Source organism: Melozone crissalis, unplaced genomic scaffold (assembly GCF_028551555.1).
Source record: "Melozone crissalis strain CALT ecotype California unplaced genomic scaffold, PUWL_Pcris_2 ptg000111l_1, whole genome shotgun sequence".
NCBI classification, from domain to species: Eukaryota; Metazoa; Chordata; class Aves; order Passeriformes; family Passerellidae; genus Melozone; species Melozone crissalis.
The window spans coordinates 6,276,960-6,304,742 of NW_026535888.1; the positions used below are offsets into that span (position 1 = coordinate 6,276,960).

General features: G+C 57.5%; 1 protein-coding gene across 3 annotated transcripts in view; it reads left to right on the top strand.

Moving 5' to 3' along the window:
• Positions 1 to 3,080: 3,080 nt before the first annotated feature.
• The window catches only part of PTPRU (protein tyrosine phosphatase receptor type U), a 54,579-nt gene continuing 29,876 nt past the window's right edge, over positions 3,081 to 27,783 (top strand). For all 3 annotated transcript variants that reach the window (XM_054292490.1, XM_054292489.1, XM_054292491.1), the window contains exons 1-8: positions 3,081 to 3,167; positions 18,545 to 18,673; positions 24,062 to 24,333; positions 24,403 to 24,484; positions 25,133 to 25,248; positions 25,440 to 25,614; positions 26,551 to 26,844; positions 27,405 to 27,713. In XM_054292490.1, the coding sequence (XP_054148465.1) occupies positions 3,095 to 3,167; positions 18,545 to 18,673; positions 24,062 to 24,333; positions 24,403 to 24,484; positions 25,133 to 25,248; positions 25,440 to 25,614; positions 26,551 to 26,844; positions 27,405 to 27,713 (1,450 nt within the window). In that variant the 5' untranslated portion in view covers positions 3,081 to 3,094. The remainder of the gene's footprint in view (positions 3,168 to 18,544; positions 18,674 to 24,061; positions 24,334 to 24,402; positions 24,485 to 25,132; positions 25,249 to 25,439; positions 25,615 to 26,550; positions 26,845 to 27,404; positions 27,714 to 27,783) is intronic.

Below are 27,783 nucleotides of genomic sequence, written 5' to 3' on the forward strand. Positions count from 1 at the left end.
GTGCTGAGTTCCCACAGCTCCTGGTGCATTGATGATCCCACTGGGGAAGCACGGGGGTGGCACCGATGGACCCCAGGGCTCCCCCGAGGAGGTGGCACCGATGGGCTGTGGGACTGTCAGAGCAGCACGGTGACCACAGGGAATGGGAACAGTTCTGTTGGGATACGCTGGCTGCCACAAAACCCCTTTTTATTGTTTTTTGAAGTGATTGCTTTGGAAGTACAATTCAGGGGTTTAAAAGGTGGTGGAAAGCACAGCACAGGGCTCCAACAGGCTTGTGCAGCTTAAAAACTCCATGTTTCCTGGTTGATTCCCCCAGAATCCTGGGAATATTCTGCTTCTGCTTACCCTTGGCTGCATTTCCTCCATGAACATTTTCAGTTCAGCTGCTGGGTCAAGACCCCTCCAGATTCCTCCCCAGTCTGGGCAGAGACCATCCCCAGCTCATCCCTCGGCTGCTGCATCACCCAGCTCCTCTTCCCAGAAGGATTTGGGGGATTTTTCTCAAAAAAACTCCAGGGGGACCCTGCAAAGTGCCACCCTCAGCACCGTGCCAGCCTGCCAGCCCTCTCCTGCCTTCGCTGCCACAAATCTAAGCAGCTTAATTCCCTTATTGGGCATTATTTTAACAGGCTTTTAGTGTCACTGGGGAGAGGATTTGTCAGGATCACTCCACGCTCAGCGTGAGGCAACTTGGAGAGCAGTGTCCATCACCCTCTGCCCTCAGCCCAGATGTGCCGTCCTGGTTGGGGGACACACGGTGCTGGTCTGGTTTGTCCCGATCCATGGGGACGGACGGATCCTGCAAGAAGTGTCACCGTGGTGCTCACCTGCTGGGGGAGCTGCTGGGGGCAGCTGGGAATGGAAGATGAACGTTTTGTACCCGCCTGGCACAGGCAGGGGTGACACCGGGGACACCGACAGGAGTATTTGGGGTTGGCAGCTCTGAGATGTGCTGAACCCCTGTCCCAGGGAGGAGGGGGCCAGGCGGGGGCTCTGCAGTGTGCCCAGGTCAGTGCAGTGTCCCCAAGGCTGTGTAGTGTCCCCAGGGCTGTGCAGCGCCATGTGTCAGTGCAGTGTCCCCAGGTAATGAAGCCAGCCCAAAAGGAGAAGCAGCACAGCAGCATCCCTAGGGATGAGCTGAACTCGGATGGAGCTGGCGGGCAGTGCTGTCCTACTTCTGGGGCTGGGAGCTCCCCAGTGGCCTCGCCGGGCTCAGCAACCCCCAGACACCATCCCCCTGCCTCTGTCACCCTGCTGGATGCTGGCAACCGGGTGCTGTCCTTCAGGACAAGGCTGAATCATCGCAGGGTGATGCCAATGCCAGGGATTCTCCCTGTGTGATTTGGGGTAAGAAGTCCCAATATTTCCAGCGTTGTTCCCTCTGCTTTCCAAGTTTCCCTGTGCCCAGGCAGTTTCACACCGTGGAGCTGCAGCCAGGGCTAGGTGACCTAAGCATGGATCACACCAGAAAGCTGATGCAAAGTTCCCCTCCTCCTCACCTCAAACCTCTGGGAAAACATTTTCCTCCAGAAATAGGGCTGGAGAGGATGTCAACAAACAAGGGGCCTTTCATCTCTGCTGGCACTGCCGGCAGGGACACCAGGGCTGCCAGTGCTCCGTGCCTGATCCTGTGCACTCGACTGGGAACTGGACAGAGATTTTCCTCCTTTTCAGTCCTTCCAGGTTTTTCTCCTTTCTGCTCACTCTGAGTTAGATCCTGCACCTCCCCTCACTGGGGGGATGGTGGCTTTGCTGGGTGTCTGGGGCTCAGGTGCCACTGCCACTCCCACACAGCCTTGTCCGGCTTTCCCTGTCACCATCCTGTGGAGCCAAGCATCCTGTCCCTGTCCCCCAAGGGACATCCAGCCTGTGGTGGAGGACCAGGGGGGTTTCAGGGTCCCAGGACACCCTGCAAGGGGCAGGAGGCTCTGTCCCCAGTGCCCAGTCCATAGGGTCTTGTCTCTGCCCCACAGCCTCGGGCACAGCCCAGGGGTGATGGGGGCACTCGAGGGCTGGGGGAACCCACGCCAGAGTGGGTGTCACCATCACCTCCCTTGTCCCAGCCTCCTCCCAGCACCTGTCCTGCAACTGGAAACCCTGCAGGATCCATTCCCAGCTCGGTGGGGACCCTACAACTGGGACCCCTGAGGACAACCCCTGCATTTGGGGAGTCGTGGGGATCCTTCTGGAGGCAGCCCCCCCCAAGCTGGGGACTATCCCTGCATCCCTGCACACCCCGAAAACCAGGGACCCCCCACCCCCAGAGCCTGGCAGCCCCCTGCCCGCAGGGAACCCCTCTTTCCCCGCTCCGCTGCAACAGGAGACACCGCAGCAGCTCTGCAGGACCTCCCTGCAGCCGGGCCCCCCGGCTTTCTCCGCACCCTTGCGGGGTCCTCCCGTGCCCCACCCCTCACGCAAGAGGCGCTCCCGGGCAGCCCCAGCCGCTCTCCCCCGGCACCGGAGCCCTCCCCTCCCTTAAGCGTGCACCTTCCTCAGCCCGTAATTCCCGGGACCCCCATTCCCCGCCTCTCCTGGGACCTCCTGCCCCTCTCTCCCGGTACCGGATATTCCCCTCCTCCCACCCCCCGGGTACAGGAGGCCCCCCCGCCCCTTACCCACGCACCGCCCCCCCCCCTTAACTCCCGGGACCGCCCCTCTCCCCGCACCCCCCAGTTCGAGAGAACCTCCTCCCTTAGCCGAGCGCCGCCCGCGGCCCGCAGCTCCCGGGACCCCTCCCCAGCTCTCCTATCCCCCGGTACCAGAGAGCCCCCCCAGTGCCCCCGTAGCTCCCGGGACCGCCCCCGCCGCTGCTCCCAAACTTCCCCCGCAGCGCCACCGCTCGTGTCCGCCAGGGGGCGCCGCCGCCCCGCCCGCCGTTGCCGTTCCCGGTACCGGGGCCCCCCCCATCCCGCGCCCCCCCGCGGGCGGCGGTGACGTCACGGCGGGCGCGAGCCGCCGCCGCTGGTATTTGAGGCGCGGGGCGGGCACGGGGGCCCCGCTGCGCCCCCGCCGCGCCGGAACCGCGGGCGCGCAGCGGCGGCGGCGGCCACGGCCCCGCCGCCCCCCCCTCGGTCCCGGCACCGGCCGCACCATGCGGAGCGCCCGGGCGCTGCTGCTCGCCCTCGCCCTGCGGGTCTACGCGCTGGACACCGAGACGCCCGCCGGTAGGAACGGAGCGCGGCGTGTGCGCTGGGGAGAGGGGTCCTGCTCGCTCGGTGCGGTTCTGGGGCAACACCGACCCCGGTATGCGGAGGGTCCCGCCCGGCCCACCGCCACCTGTTCCCAGCGGAGGGTGTCCGAACCGCCTCGGGACCCTTGTCCTCCGTGAAACCACCAGAATCCCCTCCGGGCACCGGTATGGGGGCTCCTCTCGCCTGCGCCCCCCCCCCCCCCCGCCGCCACCGGGGGAAGTTGTCCCTGCCGGGAGTGCGGCGGCCGGGACCCCCCCCCTCCCGCCGCACTCCCGGCAGGGAAAACTTCCCCCGGTGGCGGCGGGGGGAGCGCGGCGAGAGGAGCCCCCCCGGCCGGTGCCCGGCGGGATCCCGGTGCTTTCACTGGCGGCTCCGGCGGGAAGCTGGGGACCCTCCGGTAGGAACAGGTGGCGGCTCCGATCGCAACCTCCCGGCTCTCGTTTTGCTGGGGGGGTACCGGGGCAGTTGTACGGAGATACGATCGATCGATTAATTTGATTAATTTACGTATTTTTAATTTTCCCCTCCTCCCCCGATCTACCCGGCGCTGAGCCCTGCGCCCCCCGGGACCCACGGGCAGGGGCTCGGGGAGAGCTGGTGCGGCGTGCGGGACGATGCCGACTGGCTCCCAGTCCCTTCGGGAAGCTGGAAATGGGGTTGGACGCTGCGGAGAATGGGAATTTGGGGCTCCCGAGGTGCTGCCGGGGGCTGCCAGCGCTTTTTTGGGGAAACGGAGCCACGGGAGTTGGTGCCTCACTCCGAGGGTTCCCTGGTGCTATTGCTCCCAGCTCCTGGGTGATGCTGATCACATTAAATACACATTAAAGTGTATTTTTGCCTAGTTCTTTGGTTTTTTACCTTTAAATCCAAGCTGTTCACCTGCACACAGTCCCTGTGGTGGTGCATTGATTTTGTTTTTTTGGGTAGTGGCATTTCTCCAAAGATTATAAATAGTGACACCCATCAGCAGAAAACAAGCGGCGGCTGACCCGTGCATGGGGGGGGGATGGAGGGACGATGGGTGGGGGGATGCGAAGCCGTTCAGGCTCCCCCGGCTCCTGCAGGGTGGGGGAGACGGGGAGGGAACGGGTTTGTGTTTTGGGGGGAGAGGCTGTGTGCTTCTGCTCTGAGCTTCGGGGCTGGGCAGGGGGCAAAGGGGAAACTGAGGCATGGAGCTGGTGGGGGCCGGTGGAGTAAGAGGCCTCTGCCTGCCCTGGTTTCAGAGGGGGATTTGGGGTTTGCTGCTCCCCAGCCCTGGTGCGTGGTGCTGTGCTGGCTCTCGGGGCTGAGCTGCTGGAGGGGCAGTGCTGGGGATGCACCGGGGGCTGGGGCGGCTTTGTGGGGAGGGTCCCCTCCCAAGCAAACCCTTTTCCCTCTGTGGGGTCCCTTCCCTGCAGGACGGCATCGGCGAAGGGCAGGATCGCGCCTGCTCCTGGAGTAAATCAGGAGTGCGTTTGCTCCCTTTCCCTGGCAGATGCAGAGCAGGCTCAGCTCCGCAGTGGAGCTGAAGGGACTGGATCCAGCTGGAGGTGAGGGGTCTGCTGCCAGCCCCCCTGCTCCACTGCAGGCTGCTTTTCACCTGGATCTGCTGTTTGATCCTGCTGATGTGGCTTGGCCGGCTGTGGGGAGGGTGCCCAGCTCATCCCTGGGGCTGCACAGTGGGCAAGGGCTAGGAAAAATATATTGGAGCCATTTGCACGTGCCCTGGGCCTCTGGGGAGGACACACTGCGTGTCTCGGTTGATATTTTCAGAAGATGGGGTTTTTTTAGCTGTGCCTTTGTGAAGAAGGGGCGTAGGTGGTCCCTTCTACAGGTGGGGGAAGTGAGGCACGGGGAGGAAGCAGGATGCCCTGGTTACAGCCCACCACGGCCTTAGGGCGTTCTTTGCTCCTTCCTGTAGCCCTCCAACTTCTTGTAGTTCGTGAAGGTTTCACGGTGACTGAGCTGTCATTGCCGGCCCGTTGTGCTTGTCACGGAGAGGACTTGGGTGAGGTTGGGAGGCACTGGCTGACCGCCCAAACTGAGGGGTGCAGGGGATCGTGTGGTGTCGGCAGGCTGGGATGGGGACCTGTGCTTGGCACCAGCCTTTGGCAGCCCCATCGCTCCTCCCCGGGCTCTTTGCGGCAGGAGCCTTTCCCTGCTGGAAGCCCGTGGCCAGGAGCCGCCCGGGGGCAGGAGGTTGTGCAGGCTCCCTCTTGCCTCCCCTGCCAGGAAAGGTGGATGTGGCACTTGGGGATGTGCTGCGGGCATGGCTGGACTCAGTGATGTTTCCCAACCCAAATGATTCCATGGTAAGGTGCACCTCTGCTTCTGTGTGCTGCACCCCAAGAACTCCGCGGTGAGCTGCTCAGGGGTCCCAGCCCGCGCTCCCGGGCTGTTTTGCGGCGGGGACCCGCGATGGGGACACGCGATGGGGACACAGCCGCGCTGCTGCGTGGCACTCCTGCCGGAATTATGCGGAAGCTGTTTGCGCTCGGCTCCGACTTCGTTTGCAGCAATTAAGCAAATACAATATTTGGGTTTGCAGCTTCCACTTGGGAGGTTAGGACTGCCAGGGAGCGCTGGACCGGCGTTGGTGGCGGCTCCGGAGGCTCTCAGGCTGCTGGGGGAGGTGGCTGCCGGCTGCGGTGACGGCTGGGGCCGGGCGGGGGGACGGGGCTCCAGCGTCCCTGTCCCCCGCGACAGCACCGGCAGGAGGTGGCACGGGTGGCACAGGTGACCCGGCGGGGCCGGCAGGAGGTGGCACGGGTGGCACGGGTGACGCTGACCCGGCGCGGCGGGGCCGGCTCGCTCGGGTCAATGGGAGCCGCCGAGCAGACGCCGCTGCCGGGGCGGGGATTGGGGTCGGCAGCGGGGCAGCCCCCGCCCGTTAACGGTCACGGGGGAGGGGATGAGCGGGGGATGCTCGGGGGAGGGGGGTCAGGAGCAGAGGTGGTCCCGGCTGCTGCTGCTGGGGAACCGGGTCAGTGCTCCGGTGCCTGATGCTGCTCTCGCAGCGCTTTTCCCGGGGTTTGTTTCCCTCCCCTTGGCTGGCTGTGTGCTCTCCGATGCCAAGGCATTTTTGTTCTCCCCAGCCCGCCTTCACCAAGCGCATAAAATGTGCGAGAACCTTACATTTTCCTTGTCAGCTTGTTTCAGGCTTCGTGGGGTTTTTTTGTTTGGGTTTTTGTTTTTGTTTTTTTTTCCTCTTGCCTGTTCTGTCGTGCCAGGGAAGAAGCTCTTTCTCTTGTTTGCTCCTACGTGTGTTTTTAATGCCCTGAGAATGCCATGCCCTTTCCCAGAGCACCCAGACAGTGCAAACACCCTTGAGGCTTCTGTGTCGAGATGCTCCGGAAAATCCTGTTGACATGCCCGAGTGTGCCCAGGGCAGAGGTTTCTGGCTCCTGAGCCCTCGGCTCTCCAGTGTGTGCAGAGGGACACTGGAGTGTGGTGGATTTTTACCGTCCATGAGGCAGAAGCAGAATTTAGGGAGGCTCAGAGTGATGCTGATGCTCCTGGATGGACCTGTCCCTCTGGCTTTGGATCTGCAGCTCCATGGTACAGCCTGGCAATGTCTGGGTTTTTTCCTTCCCCATCGAGACTTGCAGTTGCATTTGTTTCATTTTTACTGTCCTCTTGTTCTAGAGCTCCTGTTTCCTGTTTTTCCTCTGGGTGCCTGGACCTGCCCTGGCCCCGGGAACAGGGATGCTGGTGAATCACCTCCTGGCCCGAAATGCACATTTTACCCTTTGTTATCCAAACTAAGACAAACCAGCCCTATTCCAGCCTCCTTGGGAGCCTTCCCAGAATAAAGTCTATTGGAATCAGGGCTCTGGGGGAGGAGGGACACCCCCTGGAAAACCAAGGCAGGTGTTTCTTGGTGGCTTTAACCCCGTCCTGGCTGTGACCAACTCCTTGCTGCCTGTTGATGTTGGTTTTTCCCTTGACTGCACCTGAGATGAACTTTTCCATCACTTCATCACCCAGTCCTTGCTCTGCAGAGAGGCTGGGAGCTCTGAGCACCCTGAAATGCCCCATAAGAATCTTCTCCTGGCTGCAGGCCCTCTGCAGGGGTTTGCTGCTTTGCTTTGGGCAATCATGTGAGGGTTAAGCACAGGGAGCTGGAGGCAGAGGAAGGCAAATCCCTGCTGCATCTCTGGGAGCTGGGAGGTAGCACAGGCTCTAGAAAGAGAGAGCCTTATCACCATGGCCCTACCATCTGCCTGTTTAAACCTCCATAAATAAGCTTTTTAATAATCTATTATTAACATGCACTATAATTGTCTTATTAGACATGTCTGCAAACCTTTGGTTACTGCGTGATTAAATGTCAAGATTCCCAAACCTCTTCTCCCCCATGGCAGCTTGGGATTTGCTTTGCAGCATTCCTTTGATCCTGCTCTCTCATTCCAGCCTGGAGATCCCTCCTTGTACTTGGTGAAACTGAGACTTTCCCCTCTGGACAAGAAGGATTCCCAGCAGTTAATCCCCTGAAGCTAATTGCTTCCTCCTTGGCAGCCTCAAAATAAATAGGTCCTGGAGATGGAGCTTTTCCTTTCCACTGCAGGTGGCCTGGAGGAGCTGCTGCTGCTTTTCCCCCTTTGTGCTGGGGTGGCTGTGGGTGGGTGATGGTGGGGAGGGGGTGTCAGCCTGTGCCAGCCTGCCTGGAGCGCTCCTGGGATCTGCTGCTGTTCGCCGGGCGAAGGCGGCTCTGGGGAGTGCCTGTGGAGCTGGCAGCTGTCACCGGGACTTTCCTGGGTGTTCCTGCTCTGTTGCTTTCCTGGCCCTGGGAGCGGCAGGCTCTGCCTGGATCAAAGGCCAAAGTCCAGCCCTTCCAGCTGCTGGAAGGCAAAGGCAGAGGAGCCCTTGCCTGTGGAGCAGCCCTTTGCCCCTCCCTGCTGCCAGCACTGGGGGCTCAAATGTCACTTGCCCTTTGCAGCTGTTATTTTATGTCTTTTTTTTTAAGATCAGAAGTGTTGTTCCTGCTTGCTGGATGGTTGCTGGCTGCAGCTCATTCCCAGCTGCTTGTGTGCTGTTCCAAGTCCTGCCTGGGTGTCGCAGCCCAGCTCTGCAGCTCCTGCCTGGGCACTGCTGGGGAGCATGCTTACTACATGTTTAAGGGGCCCAGGCTTTGCACCCCACTTTCTCCCACCTGGAGAGGGAATCCAAGCGTGGATTGTGGCGAGCCAGCCTGGGGCTGGCCCTGTTTCCTGTCCCTGGATGCCTCTGCCAGACCCCAAATCCGGGTGCTGGTCTGTGCTGGCTGCAGGAGCAGACAGCAGCACTGCCCCTGTGCCATGGGGTGCTGAGGGCTGCAGGGGCTGTTCCTGGGGGTGCCTGGCTGCTGGGGTGCTGCTGGCTCCAACAGGAGCCTGGGCTGCAGTGGGAATGCCAGGAATGCAATGCTCCTGCAGTTTGGGGCCCAGCGGGGTCTCCTTGTGTGTCACCTTGACTCTGTGTGACGGATTCACAGCTGGGAGAAGCCTCTTGACTGGCTTTGGCCATAAATTTATTTCCTGACCTTCCTGCCTCCCAAAGTGCTGACGATGTTGCGGAACAGGAGGGGGGCAAGGGAGGGTGCTTGGCCCCCTTTTGGCACCTGGCTGACCCCGGTGCCCTGCAGCAGGGGTGGTGGGGGACTCTGGGCAGCCCTGTTGCTGAAGGCAGGGCAGGGATGTGCCTCCCCTGTTACCTGGGGAGCCCACTGCCCACCCAGGGTGGGCCCTGGCTGGGGCTGGGAGAGCCCCTGTCCCTGACAGGGATGCAGTGGAGCAGAGCATTGCACTGCAGCTGGGGAGTGGGAGTATGCTGCAGCTGGAGCAACTTCCTGAGTATTTTGGTCGTACACAATTTTTTTTTTCCCTTTTTTTAAATTGGGCTTGAAAAATACTGTCAAATCACCCATGACAGGGTGGCTGTGCTGGCACAGCCCCCCCCAGCTCCCTGCAGCCATCCTGGACTGCCAGAGGGTCCATCCCTGCTCATTCCAGGGCTGTCCTGGTGCTGGGGAGCCCTAAATTGACCAATAACTGCTTTGGCTCCCTGGACTCCCCGTGTGGATCCAACCTTTCCTGCCATCGTTAAGTCGATCAGGATTGTGGCTGGGATGGAGAGGCAGGAGATGCTGTGAGGATGAGGGACGGGGACATCAGTGACCTGATGAGTCTTAACGAGGCCACTGTCCCCAGGGCCCTGCTCGGGACACAAGCCCTGGTGAGCCCTGGGCATTGGAGCTGTGTGCTGCTTTGTGCTGGAGGCCTTCAGCCTAACTAGCCCAGCTGGCCAAGCCAAGGAGCCCCTGTGCCGCGGCCCCTCAGCTGCTGGGCACTCCCTGGGGCAGCTCCCCAGAGCAGGCTGTCCCCAGGGGCGAGGGGTGGCCAGTCCAGAAGAGGAGATGAATCACTCACCATGGCCCAGCTGCTCCCCCAGAGCGTGAGGCTTGACTTTGGGGTGCTGCCCGAGGGGTCTTGCTGCTGCGTCCTGACAGGAGGTGTGGGAATGGCTTTTCTCCTGAGGGGATGGAACATTGTGGCCACTTGCTTAGGGAGAGGGATGGGCTACAGCAAACTGCATTCCTTGGCTTGGATGGATTTGGAGGTGTCTATGGAGCTTTTGTGGTCTTGGGGTGCTCTGTAGGGCTCCTCGGGGTGCAGCCCTGCTCTGTCCTGTGCCGTGTGACCCTGGAATCTTGGGTTCCTCCAAAAGCTGTGATGGGAACAGCAGCAATTTTCAGGGCTGGTCAGGAAGTCCAGGCAGATCCATGCAAGGATGTGTCTCCTGCAAAGTCCTTCCCTGCTGCTGGCTGCCCCACACACCCTTGGGTGCCAGGTCCTCATTCCCTGCCAGCACGTCCTGCCTGTTAGCAGAGGTGTGCTGACACCCTGGGTAATTATATAATAAATGCTCTTTCCTTGATTACGTGGTGCTTCAATGTGGTTTGTTGAATTGGCACAGGTGGGTGATCCTGGGCACCCCTGGCACCTCAAAGTTCTCACTGGGACATCTGGTTCTGTGGTTGTGGTGTCAATGGGGCACCTGCCTCTTCCCCTTGTGGAGGTGGGTGCTGGAGCTTTCCAGGGTATTTTTGGGGAAGGAGCAGCTTTGGAGTGACTTTGGAAGCCTCTCAATGCCAGGGCAGCCTCTGAACTCTTCCTGTGGTGCAAGTTCAGCCACTGCCCTTCTGGGGCTCTTCCCAAGGACTCTCTTACTTCAGTTATTATTTCTTCTTATTTTTACTGTCTTTTCATCTGTCTGCTGAGTGATAATATCCCATTGATTTTCTGCAGCCAGCAACCAGCCTGCTTTCTCTGGATTATAAAAATATTAAACTAAAGCACTGCATCTCCTCATTGGGTTATTTTTCTTTATAGCAGCTGAACTTTTTCTTTAGTCTCTCACCCAGGCTCCTGTCTGGGAACCTGCTGGCTCTGAATGGCATTTCTCTGTCTGAGAGGCTGTGTCCTGCCTTCCTTCCCGTGGGATGGTGGCTGGTTGGGGATGGGAGGTGGGCTCTGTCTGGGGCAGGATGTGGGAGTGCTGGGTGTTGGGGTTTCATGGTTCTCCCATGGGGTTGCAGGGTGTCGTGTGCACTTCTGACACTGCAGGGACTCTTCTTCAGTTATTCCCGCACACCTAGTGCAATCCCAGAGTTTTTGCTGGAATGAGTTGAGGGCTCTCCAGGTCAGCATAGATGGATGCCCAAGCCAGCATGACGGGGGTGGCTGAGCCAAATTCATGGACTGAAGGGTGCCTGGCGTGGTCCAGCGTGTTCCCAGAGCTGTGACAGACCTGCTGGGCACACGGCTCCTTGTGATTCCTCCCATGAGGGCTCCTGCCTTTAACCTGTGTGCCACAGCAGAGGTTCAGCCGAGTCCTGGCGCTGCTGATGGCTGTGCCCATGTCACACGGTGTCACCTCCCAGCCCCGCGTCAGCCAGCCCACCCTGCTGCTCCTGGCTCTGAACAAGGAAGGAGGAGGAGGAGGATGGGGCCTGGATTTTGCATGGCACTGAGCCTTATTCCTCTTGTCCCCACCTGTATCCCCCCTAGGGCTGGCTGGGATGCTGTGGCCCTGTCCCTGTCCCTGCTGGGGCTGAGGGCTCCCCGGCTGCATTCCCTGCCCTGCAATGCCATCAGTGACCCTTGGAGCTGCCTCCAAGGCCCTCCCAGCGCTGGCACAGGCTCCATCCCGGGAGCTCCTGCATCCATCACCGCAGAGATGCGGGACCTGCTGTGGGAGGGGAGGCTGAGGGGTGCCCCCTTCTTAGCCCCTGCAGAATGGGGTTGGTTTGGGAAACTTGCTCTTTCCCATGATTTCTGCAGCTGATATTGGAGTCTCCCAGGACTTTGGTACGGTACTGATGTGTCCTAGGGCAGCTGCTTTTCCTGCCTGAATTCCTGCCGTGGGAGCATCTCTGTGTCCTCAGGCGTCCCCTGAAAGCAGCGTGTGCCCCTTGGGGCTCATGGGCCTGGTCTCTCTGGGTCCCTGGCATGTGGAGTGGATGGTCCCCAGCAGACACCTGGGGGACCTGATAGTAATAAAGGAGCGAGGGGGAGAAATGAGCATGATTTCCCCTGCCTTTTCTAGTTTATTTTAACTTGTTCCCGTTTTTTTCCCTGAGGTGTCGCACAGCTCTGCAGCCCGTGAGCTGTAATTGCACCGGGTGTGATCAATAATGGCAGGATGGAGGTTTCCAAAGGTTTCCTGCCTTGTTTTTTTCCCCATGGAGTCCACCAGGCAGCACTGATGATGTTAATTAAGTGATGGTTCATTATTAAAGCACTTGTGCAGTGGGTTAGTGGCCTCCTGGCTGTTCAGCTCGAGGGTGTTTTTGTGCTGCAGGACCTCTCTTGAGCAGGGTTCGAGTGACAGAGTGATGCTGATCCTTCCTTGGGAACAGCACTCGCTGGATCCAGGTGCTGGGCACCAGCAGCCTTTGGATGGGATGTTAAATCCTCACATCCCCTCTGGACATGGAGGTGAAGCCTCCTGGGCTGTGTCCCCCAGCATCCCCAGAGCAGCCAGGGAGGGGCACTCCAGGGAGACATTGCTGGTGCTGCCTGCAGCAGGGTGATGCAGCCCCCTGGCCCAGGAGTGCTGATCTCTCTGGAGCTAAGGGCATGTGGAGCTGCAGTTGGCAGCTGGGTTTGCCCCAGGGAATGATTCTGGCAAGATTAATTATGCCCCCTTTGCTTTTGAATGCGTTTTCACCATGCAGTGATGTATGGCACACTTGGTCCTTGCCCAAGCACAAGCCATCCCTGTGGCATTGCAAAGCCTTTGGAGTTGTATTTTCCCAGTTGTATTTGCTTCAAAATGCCTGTAATGAATCCAGATTTGCCAATTCTCCCCATCCCTGGGGTTCCTTGGAGGCTGCTGGGACTGAGTACTCACTGTGGGAAGTTTGACAACTCCTTGGGGACCTGCAGGTAAAAGCCGTAAAGAGTCTTTACCAGTCAAGAATTAAAAAAAAAAAAAAGGAAAAAAAGGAGATTTGTCTTCTGTAGTTGCTGGCAGATGGATATTGTTCTCTAGTCCTGCGTGTTCCAAACACTGAGGTTATCAGGCATAAGTGACTTATTATGCAAATCCTCCGTCTTAATATCTGGCTGCTCTCTCCCTGGAATTGCATTGGCCAAACCCCACACGTTCCTGGAGCTGCTAATGTTTACACATTAGCTTCTCTGGCTAATATACAAGGCTTCAAGTTGCAAATTGATGTTTCTTACAGCTGAGTAAATTATTTTTCTATTAAATACAATATTTAAAATGATTTGGAGAACCAAAACAAACTACTGGTGAGAATTCTAATGGAGCTGCTTTCCATATTCTTCCAATCAGCTTTTATCAGGGCTGAGAAATCAGTGATATTTCTCCTAAAAGTGTCTCTTGGCAGAAGTGGGGAGCAGAGGAGCAGGGACGGGGTTTGTCATCATCTCTGGGGTGTTATGCACAGAAATACTTTCAATGTTGTGCTAGTGCCCCAGGCCCTCTGCATGTGCCCAGTGCAGCTACAGAGGGATTCAGCTCCCCTCTGCTTGGGCTGGAAGAGGTTTTCCCAGTGAAATCCTGGGGTGTTTGGGCTTGGCCATGGGGCTGTTGGTGTACAGTGTGGCAGGGCTCCCCATCAGTATGAGATGTTGGGGTGCTGGCGCACAGGACCTCTCCCTGTCTGGATTTTCCCGCTGAGCTGGATTCCTCAGTGCCGAAGAGCCCCTGTAACATCCCACCCCCGGGAATCTGAGCCCCCTGCAGATGGAAATGGTCCTGGATCCCTTACCCCCGCCTGGGAGCCTGTGGGGTGCTGTGTGCAGGATCTCACTGGCTGGGAAGTGCATCTGATTTTGGATGAGGTGCAGAGTGTGCTCCCTGTGCCCCGTGTGTGCCGGCACCCGGAGGGAAGCAGCTCCCGGCGTTTCCTCCCCGGGGCAGTTCCCCTGGGAGTGTGCCAAGGAAAGCACCTTCAGTAGCAGCTGGGAGCTGGGAGCTGGGAGGCTGGCTCTGCTCGGGGTGCTGGGGAGGAATGGCACCGTGGTGGCATCTGCTGGAGCTGTGGTTCTGTATCACACCCAGCTCCCTGGGCTTGCTGCCATCCCTGGGGTGATCCCGGGCTGCCAGTCCGCTGGGACTGCACCACATCCCCTCTGTGCCTCGGTTTCCCCATTTACAGCAGCTCATTGACCATTTATCCTGTGTGAAGAACTTCATCCTTTGGTGCAGACAAAGAGCATCTTCCTCACGTGCATTTAAGAGGAGAGGTCTTGGGCATGATAATTTGGGGGTGTGCAACTGCAAAGCCTCCGCCTCCATCCCTTCTCCTGGGAGGCAATGAAAACTTTGGATTTGATGGCAAGAGAGCTCTGTTCATCCCCTGCCACATCTTGCTATGGTCAGATGATGGTTTCACTCTGCAGGGTGTTTGCACTTGACTGCCAGGGCAGCATGTCATGTGTCATGTGGGTACCTGAGTCCTCCCCATTTCCTGCTGACAATTACTTGGGGTGGAGGACTGGAGCTGCTGGATAAGGCCAGGGATAAAAAATTTATTTTGACTCTGAAATATGACCAGCGTTATCTCCCTTGGCTGGTGCCTGTGCCATGGGGCTTGTGCTCCCAAGATGCTGCACCCCAGAGATGCTGATCCATGGAGCTGATCCAGTCCTGGCTAAGCCAGGGTAGGAGCAAAATGGGCTTTTTCCCATCAGGACTGGGTGTCCTGGGTGGCTGCATTGTATTTTACTTGCTAAAGTTTTGGTATGAGCCCATTTTTCACAAAGCCTGTCCCCATTTTGGGACATTATTGGTGTTTTGTTCCCATCAGACGATACCCCAGAGGGTCTTGGGTGGGGGAGAGCACAATCCTGCTGTGCCAGATGGTGCCGGGCTGTGATCCCAATACCGGATGGTGCCGGGCTGTGATCCCAGTCCTGCTGTTCTGGATGGTGCCGGGCTGTGATCCCAATCCCGGATGGTGCCAGGCTGTGATCCCAGTCCTGCTGTTCTGGATGGTGCCGGGCTGTGATCCCAATCCCGGATGGTGCCAGGCTGTGATCCCAATCCCGGATGGTGCCAGGCTGTGATCCCAGTCCTGCTGTTCTGGATGGTGCCAGGCTGTGATCCCGATCCTGGATGGTGCCGGGCTGTGATCCCAATCCTGGATGGGGCTGGGCTGTGATCCCAATCCCGGATGGTGCCGGGCTGTGATCCCAATCCTGGATGGGGCTGGGCTGTGATCCCAATCCCGGATGGGGCTGGGCTGTGATCCCAGTCCTGGATGGTGCTGGGCTGCCCTTTGGCAGAGGAGGCTTCTCAAGGCTGCTCAGTAGAAGGCAAGAGAAGACACGGATTGTGTCCCATGGTGCAGGAGGTTAAACAGGAAGGGTTTAAGTGTGTAATTAACTTGGAAGCAAGAGCAGTGCAGACTCTGTGGATGAAAGAGCGCGGGGTGGGCTGTAGGCAGGCGGCCACGTTCCTCGGTGGCCACGGAGAATTAATTAGATGCTGTCCTTTGTACTTGGCTGTTTGGTCTTTCTTTTCCTCCCTTTTCTTTGTGAATCACTAGTCCCTCCCCTCCCCAGATTTCCTCCTCTTCATCCCTGTAGAGGGGGATGCTGGGTGGCAGTGGTGTCCTTCTCCCTGCTGAATCCATTAAGCCACCTTCTTTTCTTTCTTTTTAAGAATTTTTAATCCATCTGGTGTTTAACCCTCATGTTGGTGCCCATGCCCCTGCTCTCTCAGTGTGCCCTGGTGCTGCAGTGGTACCCAAGGAGATGCTGAGCCTGTTACCAGACTCCTTGACAAACCCCTCCTGCCACCTTTTTTTGCCTTCTTTCAAACAATTTTGCTTCATCTGGTGTTTAACCTCTACACTGGTGCCTGTCTCTCTGCTCCCTTCCACCTGGGCACGTGGTGGATCCATGGAGGTGGTAGCAGCACCTGGAGGAGGCTGAGCAGCACTGGTCCCCATCTTCATAGCAAATCTCTCAAACCACCTCTTATCTCTTTTTTAAAAATAATTCTGGTCCATCTGTTGTTAAGCCCCCGTGTTGGTGCTCATCCCTCTCTGCCCTCTGCCCAGGAACGTGTGATGCTCTGGGGTGTTTGGTGGGGCGCGTCTCATCCTTGGCACAGGCTGCCTCTTGTGCATGGGGCAGGCTCTGTGTTGGGGGTGATTTAGGCAGCTCTGGGGTGTTCAGGCTGTGTCTGGGACACGTCCCACCCCCTGCTGGGGTGGCAGACCCCAGCTCCCTGCAGTATTTTTAGCTGCTGTTGCATTGGGATCGCACCTCCTGCGCTCGCTGCCTTCACCTCGCGCCCGGAGCTGCTGTCACCTGGCCTGGGGCCAGCTCAGGGGGCTCCTTGCTTCCTTTTTAGGATGCATCCATACCTGGAGCAGCCTCACCCGGCTCCCACAGTCCTTGTCCTGCTGCCCTTGGGATGGAATAACCCTCCCACTGCTGCAGGTGGATATTTTGGGTTGCAGCCTCCCTGCCCTCCTTGCAAGCGTTGTGATGGAACATTAATTTTTTGCAGGTTGCTCTGGGTTTCCCCTTTCTGACTTTCCACAGCTGCTGGAGCACCTCCAGTCACCCCCTATGGAGTTGGGCTGTTGGCATTTAATTGCTCAGGTGTTAATTTTTATGCCCTTAATCTTGTGATGAGGAGGGAGAGTCTGCTGGAGGTCGGGCTTCTCCCAGCCCTGTCCTTGGCTGGGGAGAGATGGTGCCAGAAGCATCCCCCAACTCATGGAAACCAAGGTTCTGTGAAGCCCCTTTGGCTTTTTTCCCTGTGTGTACAAATCATGGACAAATTCGTCAGGGAAATGGAGTGGCCAGTGGAACTGCCTTTGTTTTGTGCCGTGGATGGAGGGAAGGCTCGTGCCGGGAAAAGCCTTGGCAGTAAACCTGTCTGAGGAGGGAGATGGATCAGCTCGGCCAGCACATATCTGCTCTGTAATTGCATTTTAAACTTCTGCAGCCTGGCATCATCTCGTGGGTGGCTGAGGATGCAGGTGTGGGGTGATGGGTTGGTGGCAGTGGCTGTGCTGGGGATGGCAGCAGGATTTGGGTGGGGGGCTGCAGGCCAGGAGGAGGAGTAGGGTACATATTATGTTTTCAGTGGCTGGGAATGGTTTATTGGGGGTGAAGGAATCACTTTTCCCTGGGAAATGGGGCTCTGCCAGACTGAAACATTGTTTGACTCTGCTCTGGTTTATCAGGCCAAAAAAAAATCCCCCAAGAACAAATTTCTGCCTCCCAGAATATCCTGCTCAGCAGATCTTGGAAAGAAACACTTGGGCCTTTTTTTCTTTTAAATCACTTGGCACTTAGTCTCTGACAGTGTTTTATTTTGAAATTTATTTTATTTCCCTTCCTTCCTGGAAAATTTTGACAGATTTGTGCTTTTCCTCCTGTTAGAAAGTGCAGCCAAGTTCCAGACTCTAGAATCCAACACATCTCGTGGCGAGAGCTGAGGAGCAGGGGCTGCGGTGCGGGGGCACATCCGCACGTGGGCTGGGCAGACGCTCCATTTCGGGAAGGGCTTTAAGAAAGCTGTGATGTCTCAGTGCCTCCAGACATATGAATAGGACAGAATTTGCTTACAGGTTTTTAAAAAGAAGTTTCTTAAGGCTCTGAGAGGAAAAAACAGTTGGTGATGGAGCTGGAATGTGCCCTTGTGCTTTAAAAAAATGAGTGCAAAGGGGCGAAAAAAGCCACAAATGCCTTCTTATATATGAAAGAGTTGGGAATTGAAATTTCCTGAGCATCTTATGGGCTTTTTTCCCAGTGTTTGGACTCGTGTTTGACTAAATGCTGCATCCAAGCATCCCTGAGCACAGGGAGGCACAACCCGTGCCAGCAGCGAGGCCATTAACTGCCAGATCCCCAGGTGGCGGGCGGAATTACTGATGTAATTTGGGATAAAATAGGAAGAAAACAGCAGAAATAATCCCTTGGCCCAGGTCTGTTTTCCTGCCGGTGCATTGGGGGATGTTTGCTGTTGTTCATTCCGCTTGCTCAGGGCTCCCGGGGCCCCTGGTGAGCCCGGCCCCGTTAATTAGCGCTGTGCCCCGGTCCCTTAATCGTGGCTTTAATGGGACAATGGGGCAGTGTGAGCCACAGCCCCCGGTGGCCCCACGGCAAAGCCGACCTGAGCTCCGGGGTTGGCTGGATGGGGGATGATGGGAGGGCTGGATGGGGCTGGACTGGAATGTGGGATCACGGGAGGGGCTGGATGTGGGACAGGGGCCTCTCTCTGTGTCACATCCCGTGGGAACAAGCGGCCTTGTGGCATTTGCTGCGCTTCTCCGTGCTCAGCTGAGCATGCTGTGCACCAGGGAGGTGCTGTGTAAACACCCTCAGACCCCCAAGAGGTAAATCTGTAATAAAATGTGACTGCCAAAAGGACTCAGCAGTGCCAAGGGGGGGCTCAGGGCTGCATTCAGGGTTGGGGGTCCTGACTCAGAACTGCCACACTCACATCAGGCCACGGAGAGACCCCCGGGAGCCCAAGCCACAGGTGGAGAGTTGGGCTCAAAGCACAAATTTTGTGTGGCCGCCACAGCCAAATGATATTTCTTGGGGGAAACCCCTTGTGCTACCAAGCCCTGAGAAGCCAAGCTGGGAGCTGCATCCTGCTCCTGCTGTGAGGGCCTCCCTGGCGCCTGCTGGCCTGTGTCACTGGTGAAGCTGCACAGGAGCCGTGGGGGCCTGGTGGCACCCAGGGGCAGAGCCCTGCTCACAGTGCCCTTGGGGAGTGCCTGCAGTCCCCTCCTGGTGGGGCGTTCCAGGGCCATCACCCACTCCTGCTGGGCTTTTGGGGAGAGAGCAGCCGCTCTGGGGGCTCAGGGGCTGACGGGTCTGTCCCCACAGCTGGCTGCACCTTCGAGGAGGACAGTGAGCCCAACCAGTGTGAGTACAGCCAGGGTGAGGATGATGACTTCGACTGGGAGCTCCTGCGCAGTTACCTGATGCCTCACCTGGTGCCTGACCTGCCTCACGGTGAGTGCCAGGGTCCCCCTGGGCCCTCTGTCCCTACCCTGCCTTTGTGTCCTGACCCCAGGGCTGGACTGTGTGACTCCTCCTGGTTTAATTCCTGCAGTGTTTTAGACTTGGCTTTGGCCTGCTTATGTGGGAAATGGGGGAAAAAACCTGTTTCTGGTGTTTTCAAGTGTGGGGAAGGGCTTGTTAGGTGGGGGCATCTCCAAAGTGGTGGGAATAGTAAGGAAGAAAATTAAAATGGACTTTAAAGAAAATCTCATTGGTTCAGAACTGTTCTGTGTTATTTTCTGGGTCCATTTCCTCTCTGCTGGCCAGGCTGGGGGAGCAGACCCGGCCAGGCAGGTGTGAGGAGCTCCCCTCTCCAGGAGGATGGTGTGGGTGCATTTGGGGACTTTGCTCGCTCCCTGCTCTGGACTCTCTCCTGCTGTGACCCCCCTGAGTTGTCTCTGAGCCCATTTGCTCAGTGAGGTTCACTGGACTTGGGATGCTCCTTGTTTTTGGGACTGCTGGCTCCTGCCTGATCCTGAGCGGCCAGTCCTGTGCTGAGGATGGGCAGAAAAACAGGAGAGCTTGTTTGGAGCTCAACAGTAAAAATCACCTTTTCTGTTTATTAATATGTTACCTACTTTATAGGAAACTCTCTACTGTTCCATCAAACCTGCCTCCAGCTGTTTGTCTTGGGCTTTGTTCATGCCAGGGGTTAATTTGGCTTTTCCCCCTCCACTAACTCTGGTCTGCCATTACCTTTCCCCATCACCTTCTCCTTCCATCCTGTCCCTCCTGGCATGTCCAGGGTGCAGGGCGAGGGCAGGGATCTGCTGGCACATCCCTGATCCTCCCTGGATGATTTTTCCAAGTAATTGCTTTAAACTGAGCTACCCTAATTGGTGTGTGTCCAGGGCGTTTCCTGGGGAAAGCAGAGCTGGGGCTTGAGGTGGCTCATGATGGAGTGTCTGAAACTTGTAATTAGTTGAGTTTTCTGCTCAATATTCAGCTGTAATTTAAAATCTGCAGTGAACTGCCTGACTTAAAAGCCTGGGGGCTTGCAGGGGGTTGGAGGGTTGGGTGGAATGGGGCTTCTCTCCCTGCTTGAGGAAAAAACTGTGGCTCAGCAGGAGATGGGGCCTTAAAGGAACACAAAGAGTTTAAGGAATAAACTCCAGGACTGATGGGGAAGTGACATCTCGGGTTGGAGGGTGTGAGCATTGCAGTGTCACCCCAGGAAGAGGATTCCTGTCCCTGGAGCTCCCCTCAGACCAGGTAGTGCTGTTTGCTCATGATCATGGGGCACCAGGGGGGTGCAGGGACCCTGTTTTTGGGTGGTTTTACCCTGTTTTGGGTGGGGAGCTGTGCATGAGGCTCTTGCAGCCCCCTCACCCCCTTGGTCCTTGCAGCAGCTCAGGGGATCAGAAGGATTTCACAGTGCCAGGGCCTCTCCAGGGAGCACTTTCCAAAGGAGTCTCGTGGTCTCAGATTAAAATGAGTTTTTATTGGAGATCAGCCAGTTTCAAGGAGTGTAGGATTTATTGGAGTGGGTGCTGGCTGCTGGCCACCTGCTGCTGCCTTGCCATCCTTCTCTCTTCTTGCTTTCTTGTTTGGTTTAGGACTTTCCCCCCTGCTTCTCTTGACTACTTGTCTCTCTTTCACCTAAATATGATGAATGGGTCTCTCCCATGTTGCAATCTTGATTTTTTTTCTTTTTTGTCTCTTTATTATTCCTTTTGTGAAGGAGCAGCTGCAGGAAGCTGGGTAAGGCAGGTGTGAGCTTGTAATCCCAGACTGGCTTGAGGTGGAAGGGACCTTAAAACTCATCCAGTTCCAACGCCTGCCATGGCAGGGACACCTTCCCCTGTCCCAGGCTGCTCCAAGCTCCAACCAGCCTGGCCTTGGGCACTGCCAGGGCTCCAGGGGCAGCCACAGCTGCTCTGGCAATTCCAGCCCAGCCCCTGCCCACCCTGCCAGGGAACAATTCCCAATTGCCAAGATCCCATCCAGCCCTGCCCTCTGGCACTGGCAGCCATTCCCTGCCTCCTGTCCCTCCGTCCTTGTCCCCAGCCCCTCTGCAGCTCTCCTCTTTTAGTACTGAAAGAGGCTCTAAGGTCCCTCGCTCAAAATATTAAACCAACATATTTGTGGGTGTTTTTTTCCCCTCAAATGTGATTTTTCCTAGATTTTCCTTCCAAATTCACTGACATTAGGAAACCCCTTGTGCATTGGAGCATCTCAGTGCATGGAACTGCTGTGTCCCTGCACAAACCAATCCCTGTGCTGGAGGGACTGAGTGGTTGTCCCCACCCTGAAGAGCTCTGATGTCTCCCCATCCAAGGAGCTGCTCCTTCAGCTCTCAGCTCCAGCAGTGCTTCCCAATCAGCTCCTGCTGCAATCCATAAAACCCTTGACCAACAAAGCCTGATGGTTCGCTCCCTTGGGAATTGCTGCAGTTTGTCCAAGGACCCTGTGGTGGTGGGAGGTCAGCCCTTGGTGCTGGGGCTGCTCAGCACAGAGTGGGGAGTCAGTGGTTCCCTGGTTCCCGTGCTGGCTGAGACACAGAGCAGGATCCGGCACACGTCAGCTTTGTGTTCCAGCGGGAATTCCTGGAGGCAGATGCTGCAGAGCTCAGACCTGCTCCCCTGGCACCTCCTGTCTGACAGTGCCACCCTCTCCCTGTCATCCTGCCTGCCTTCCCTGCCTTCTAATAGCTCTTGGAAGTTGTTTTTTTTTTTTTTAATTTATTTTTATCTCTCAGTGATTTTGTAGGAGGAAAAACATATTGAGACAGGGAAGTGGGGGCAATGAGTTCTTCCCTCTGCTTCTTGCAGGGCTGCTTGGGTTTTTCCTGGAGGGATGCAGTGGCAGGCAGAACCCTTGGGATGGGCAGCGTGATGGGAAGAGCTGCCCCTTCCCATGGGCAGTCAGGGCTTCAATGGCCCTGGGCACTGCCAGGGACCCAGGGGCAGCCATGGCTGCTCTGGGCACCCGTGCCAGCCCCTCCCCACCCTCACAGGGAACAATCCCTTCCCAATATCCCGTCCAACCCTGCCCTCTGGCAGTTTGAAGTACCTTTGCTTCTCTTATGTTTATAAAAGAAACCCAACCTACACCCTGGGCTTCAGGCTAATGTCAGATATTTACAGCAGAGGAGGATAAAATTAGCACAAAAGCGAGTGGTTGGAACCTGCTTTTTCCAATGTGCAACACCAGGAAGAAAATGAAGAGGGGAAAATAGTGTGTGTGGGAAGCCCTGCCTGATGAGGGATGCTCAGGTGCATCACTGCTCCCAGGTGACCTTATGGGCATTCTCTGTCTTTTAAAATAACTCATCAGTGGTTTAATTTTAGTCTTGGCCTCTTTATTTTGGTCCTATGGCTTTTTGTTTGTAAAGCGAGGGCAGAGGAAGGGTCTGTGTTTGTTAACAAGAGCCCATTCATTAATGAGGTGGCTTTTGGGAGATGTCCCGTGGCATGGGGTGGGTCAATGGTCTCTCTCCACTCTGCTGTCGCCTGGACCAAATGGGGCTGATCTCATTAGAGCAGAAGTAATTTTGCTGGGGGAAATGAGAAGAGAAAAAAGAGAAGCATGGGCATAGTGCCTTCCCCTCGGTGGGTGAAACGAGCTGTGCTGGACTCCGAGGAAATAAATTGTCATCGTTTTATTTCACCCTGAGTAGCCACCCCAAGGGGCTGGCAGGGCCAGGCAGCCACACAGGTCAGTGGTGTGGGGAAGATTTTCCTTTCAGGGATTTCTCTCCCTTGCCCCAGCTCCCGTCCCTGAAGGGTGCACTGGGAGATGCATCTGGTTCTGTGTCACCCCAGCTGGTGCTGTGACCTCCTGGGTGCTTTGGGGTTCCCCCAGGTGCAGGTCCCAAACTCTGGAGCAGTAGATGGGCCTCCCCTGTGATCCCAAATGCTGCATGGGCATGGATGGGTGCCCCCTTGCAACCCCAAGTGTTGTTGGGAGATGGATGGGTGCCCCCTGCAATTCCCCTTCACCTTCCTTTGGCTTCTCTTGGAGCTGCTCAGTGGGAGTCGAGGGGAGGAAAGTGCCTGAGCTTAGAATTAATTGGTAATAAAGCACTGACTGTCAGGAAACAATGGTAGGCTTGAATAAATGACCCAGCTTTGTTACTTACAGCTTCTGCTGGTATTAAAATGGAGATTAATAATCCCCTTGTCTTTGGTGAGGGGGAGGATTTGGTGTGGCAGCTTCTCATCCATCCTGTATCCCATCCATCCTGTATGGGATGTCCCCATGGCTGTCTTGGACATCTCTGGGAGCTGCCACGAGGGGCTGGGACTGCTGCATCCCCCTCCTGCCTCCAGACTGCCTGGCTTGGAGCGTGCAGGGCAGGGAATGCTGCTGCCTTAGGGATCCCCTTTGGCATTGTCATCCTGCCTGCCCTATAAGTATGGCTTCAAGGCTGTGCTGGTTTTGCTGCTGGTGATGTTGGGTGGTGGGAGGTGGGATCCCAGCAGCTGCTGCTGGTGGTGGGGCAGCTCTGGGAGTGACATCCCAGGCACCCCCGAGAGCTGGGATGCTGCTGCTGCTCCTTAAGCCAAGGAGGATTTCCCTGTGACAACTGTGTGGTAAATGGTGCGAGGAGTGGGGAATGGAGGGGAACAGCTGAGGCCCGGCTGGGGGCGGGACTGATGCAACCAAAGCTCTGAGAGTTAAGGGAGGGCAACATCGGAGCCTTTCCTGACCGCGGGGCCCTGGGGAGGTGCAGCGCTGATCCTCCCCTCCTCATCCAGCAGTCAGGTCCCACTGCAGTGTCCTGCTGCTGCCCAGAGGATGTCTGCTCTGGCTCCATCCCAAGTCCCTCCTGTCCTGCACATCCTCTCTGACTGTCATGGACCAGTGCCCTGGGGCACATGGGCATCTTTGTGGTCCCATATCCTCCACCTTCTTGATTCCCTGCTGGCAAAGCTCAGGAGAGGTGGAACAGAGAGATTAGAATCATAGAATCTCCTTAGTTGGGAAGGACCCACAGGGATCATCCAGTCCAGCCCTGGCCCTGCCCAGACCTCCCAATAACCCCATCTTGGGCATTCCTGCAGCACTGTCCAAAGGCTCCTGGAGCTCTGGCAGCCTCGGGGCCGTGCCCATTGCCTGGGCAGCCTGGGCAGTGCCAGCACCCTCTGGGGGAAGAGCCTTGCCCTGATCTCCAGCCTGAGCTGCCCTGGCCCAGCCCCAGCCGTGCCCTGGCTGCTGTCCCTGTCCCAGAGCAGAGATGGGAGCTGCCCCTCGGGAGGAGCTGCAGATCCCTGAGCTCTGCCCTGCTCCAGCTGCACACACCAAGAGCCCTCAGGCACCCCCTGTATGGCCCCTCCAGACCCTTCACCATCCTTACAGTTAACCCCACTCTCTCCCCCTTCTCCCCCACTGCTGCAGGCTCCTACCTGATGGTGAACTCCTCTCAGCACACCCCGGGCCAGAAAGCTCAGCTGCTCTTCCAGGCACTGAGTGAGAATGACACGCACTGCCTTCAGTTCAGCTACTTCATGTTCAGCCGGGACGGGCACAGCCCCGGCACGCTCAGCGCCTACGTCTGGGTCACCGGGGGCCTGCTGGGCAGCGCCGTGTGGAACGCCTCGGGCTCGCACGGCCGCCAGTGGCACCAGGCAGAGCTGGCAGTCAGCCTCTTCTGGCCCAGCGAGTACCAGGTGAGGCCCAGCAGCCCCCCGGCCCCACTGCGGCCCCCGGCCACGGCTGACCCCTGTTTGGTGCCGCAGGTGCTCTTCGAGGCCGTGGTTTCCAGTGAGCGCAGGGGCTACCTGGGCCTGGATGACATTTTGCTCCTGAATTATCCATGCTGTGAGTGCTGTGGGATGGGACCGGAGGGGATCTGGGCAGCAGGGCTTGGAGCTGGTGTCCATTGGGATGGTCCTGGGGAGAGTGGAGGGCCTAATGCCAGGGCACCTGGGTGTCCTGGTGTTACCTGGACTGGTGGATCTCCATCTCCTGGGCGCCTCTAAGGCCCCTTTTGCATCTCCATCCCTATCCCCACCAGCTGCAACATTGCTTTCAGTTTTTATAAAACTTTGGAAAAGCACAGATTGAACACAAGGCCTGAGTGTCCCCATCAGGAGGGGCCACCTGGGCTGGTGGGGGTCCCAAATCCCAGACTGTCCCAACACATTGGCTCTTGGGGTCACATCCTATTTCTTCCAGGCTGGGCAGGAGACCTGCCCCCTCTATCATCCCATACCCTGCATCTGGCACCAGCACTGCAGGGTGCTGGAGAGAAAGGCTCATCCCTCCCTGGGCTGCTTCTGTGGGGACAGGAACACATGCCTCACTTGGAGCCAGGCTCTGAGGGTGGGCATCAGGCCTGTCCAGACCTCGGCTCAGCTGTGACATCCTGGGTGGGTTTTTGGGTGGGGAGGGATTTTTGTGGCAGTGCTGCTGTGGGTCTCCTTGGACCTCAGGTCCTTCCTCACCTCTTGCTTTGTCCCTCGGCAGCAAAAGCGCCTCATTTCTCCCGCCTGGGTGATGTGGAGGTGAACGCGGGACAGAACGCCACCTTCCAGTGCGTGGCCGCTGGCAAGGCTGCCGAGGCCGAGCGCTTCCTCATGCAGGTGAGGAATGGTGGTGGTGAAACGGCCCCAGCCAGCCCCACACACGGCTTTCCTGTGGGACAAAACCCCGCTGGACACGGCGGGAGAAGGGCCATCCCCCTGCTTTTGAGCAGACATCATGTGGGGACACCCCTGGTGGCTCTGGAGGTGCCACCGTGCCCCCTGTGACGCCGTGCGTGTCCCGTGGGCAGAGGCAGAGCGGCGAGGTGGTCCCTGCCGCCTCGGTGAAGCACATCAGCCACCGGCGCTTCCTGGCCACGTTCCAGCTGGAGGCCGTGTCCAAGGCGGAGCAGGACCTGTACCGCTGCGTCACCCAGTCCGCCCGCGGCGCCGGCGTCTCCAACTTCGCCGAGCTCATCGTCAAAGGTGGGTGAGCTGCCCTTGCCCCCTGTGCCATGGAGATCTGCTCCTGCTCCGCTGTGTGCAGAGGAAGGTGGGATGCCTGGAACACTGGGATTGCAGTTTCTCACTGTGGAAGAGTTGCTAAACACAGATTGTGCAGCATAAAACCAGAAACTCCTTTCCTGGTGGCCTTAGATAATTTATTTTTGATTGCAGTAGGTGGGAATTAATTAATTATGGTGAAACTGTGTGGCACCATGCTGGGCTGTGTGACTTATGAAGACAATTAAGGTTTGATCAGATGAAACCCTATTGCAGCTCTTGAAGCCTTCTGAAAGTGATGGAGGGCGCAGGCACAGACTGAAGTTTGAAGACTGGATGGTGTTGTCCTGTACTTGGGTGACTCCCATGTCCTCTGGGTGGGGAATCCGAATTTGTTCTGTGCTCTGCAGCACGAATCACAGAATGGTTTGGGTTGGAAGGGACCTTAAAGCTCATCCAGTGCCACCCCCTGCCATGGGCAGGGACACCTTCCAGTCAACCAGGTTGCTCAGAGCCTGGCCTTGGACGCTTCCAGGGATGGGGCAGCCGCAGCTTCTCTGGGCAACCTGTGCCAGGGCTTCCTCACCCTCACAGGGAAGAATCTTTCCCTAATATCTAATCTAAACTACTCTCTGTCAGTGTGAGGCCATTTTCCCTTGTCCTGTCACTGCATGCTCTTATAAAAAGTCCCTCTCCATCTCTTTTGTAGCCCCTTTCTGATACTGGAAGGCCACAGTTAGGTCACCCCAAAAGTTCCCTTCTCCAACCTGAGTGTGGTGGGTTGGTGTGGGAAGAGACACTGGAAATGTATTGACTGCAGCCTGTAAACAATAAAATAAAACCGTGGTACTTGTGGTTGTGCCAGCACTGGCCTGGCTCTGGGGATGCTCCAGCTGCCCCTTCTGTGCTCTCTTGCAGAGCCCCCCACCCCCATTGCCCCCCCCCAGCTGCTCCGGGCCGGCTCCACCTACCTCATCATCCAGCTCAACACCAACTCCATCATCGGGGACGGCCCCATCGTGCGCAAGGAGATCGAGTACCGCATGACCTCGGGGCCCTGGTCCGAGGTGCACGCTGTCAACATGCAGACCTACAAGCTCTGGCACCTGGACCCCGACACGGAGTACGAGATCAGCGTCCTGCTCACCCGACCCGGCGAGGGGGGCACCGGCAAACCGGGGCCGCCCCTCATCAGCCGCACCAAGTGCGCAGGTGGGCCCCATGGCGTCCTGGGACGGCTCTCCTGGCACCTCAGCCCTCCTCCTTCCTGTGCTGAGGAGAGGAGCTAGCCGAAGGCACCTGCGTGTGTCTGTGTGTGTTCTGTTGGCAGAGGTGCCCCCTCGTTAACTTCTCCCATTCAGTCCAATTAGAGCTGATTAAACTCCCTCCCACTGATGGCACTTGGTCCCTCTTGTCTCAAGAGCCTGACTTGGGCGTGATGGTACCACAAGGGCCCTTGTGGTGCAGGCACCTTTCTGGGCAGCTGGGGCTGCTTGTGGGGCTGGTACCCTGCTTCACCCCCACGGGGAAGGATGAGCCTGGGGCAGCTGCATGGTTAGTGGCTGAGAGATGTCCCCAGTGGTGTCCCCAGCCCTCTCTGCAGGGCAGCAGCATTCTATGCTGGGGTGGTCCCAGTTTTGCAGTCAGGGTTGCTCTCTGCCTGCAGTCATCTCTTTTGTCCCTATGGACAAAAGGGTTTTCCCTGATAAGACGCATAAATCCATGAGAAGTTTGCCTCCTTGCTCACCTCTCCCTGTCTCTGTTCCCCACAGAGCCCATGCGAGCCCCCAAGGGCCTGGCTTTCTCTGAAATCCAGTCCCGACAGCTGACGTTGCAGTGGGAGCCGCTGGGCTACAACCTGACCCGCTGCCACACGTACACCATGTCCCTGTGCTACCGCTACTTCGTGGGCAGCGGCCACAACCAGACCTTCCAGGAGTGTGTGAAGATGGAGCGCAACGCCAACCGCTACACCATCAAAAATCTGCTGCCCTACAAGAACATCCACGTCAAGCTCATCCTCTCCAACCCTGAGGGACGCAAGGAGGGCAAGGAGGTGATATTCCAGACAGATGAGGATGGTGAGTCTGCTCGGGGAGATGCGTCATCCCCAAAATTGGAATTCTGTAGCTGGTGAGCTGCTGGGGTTTT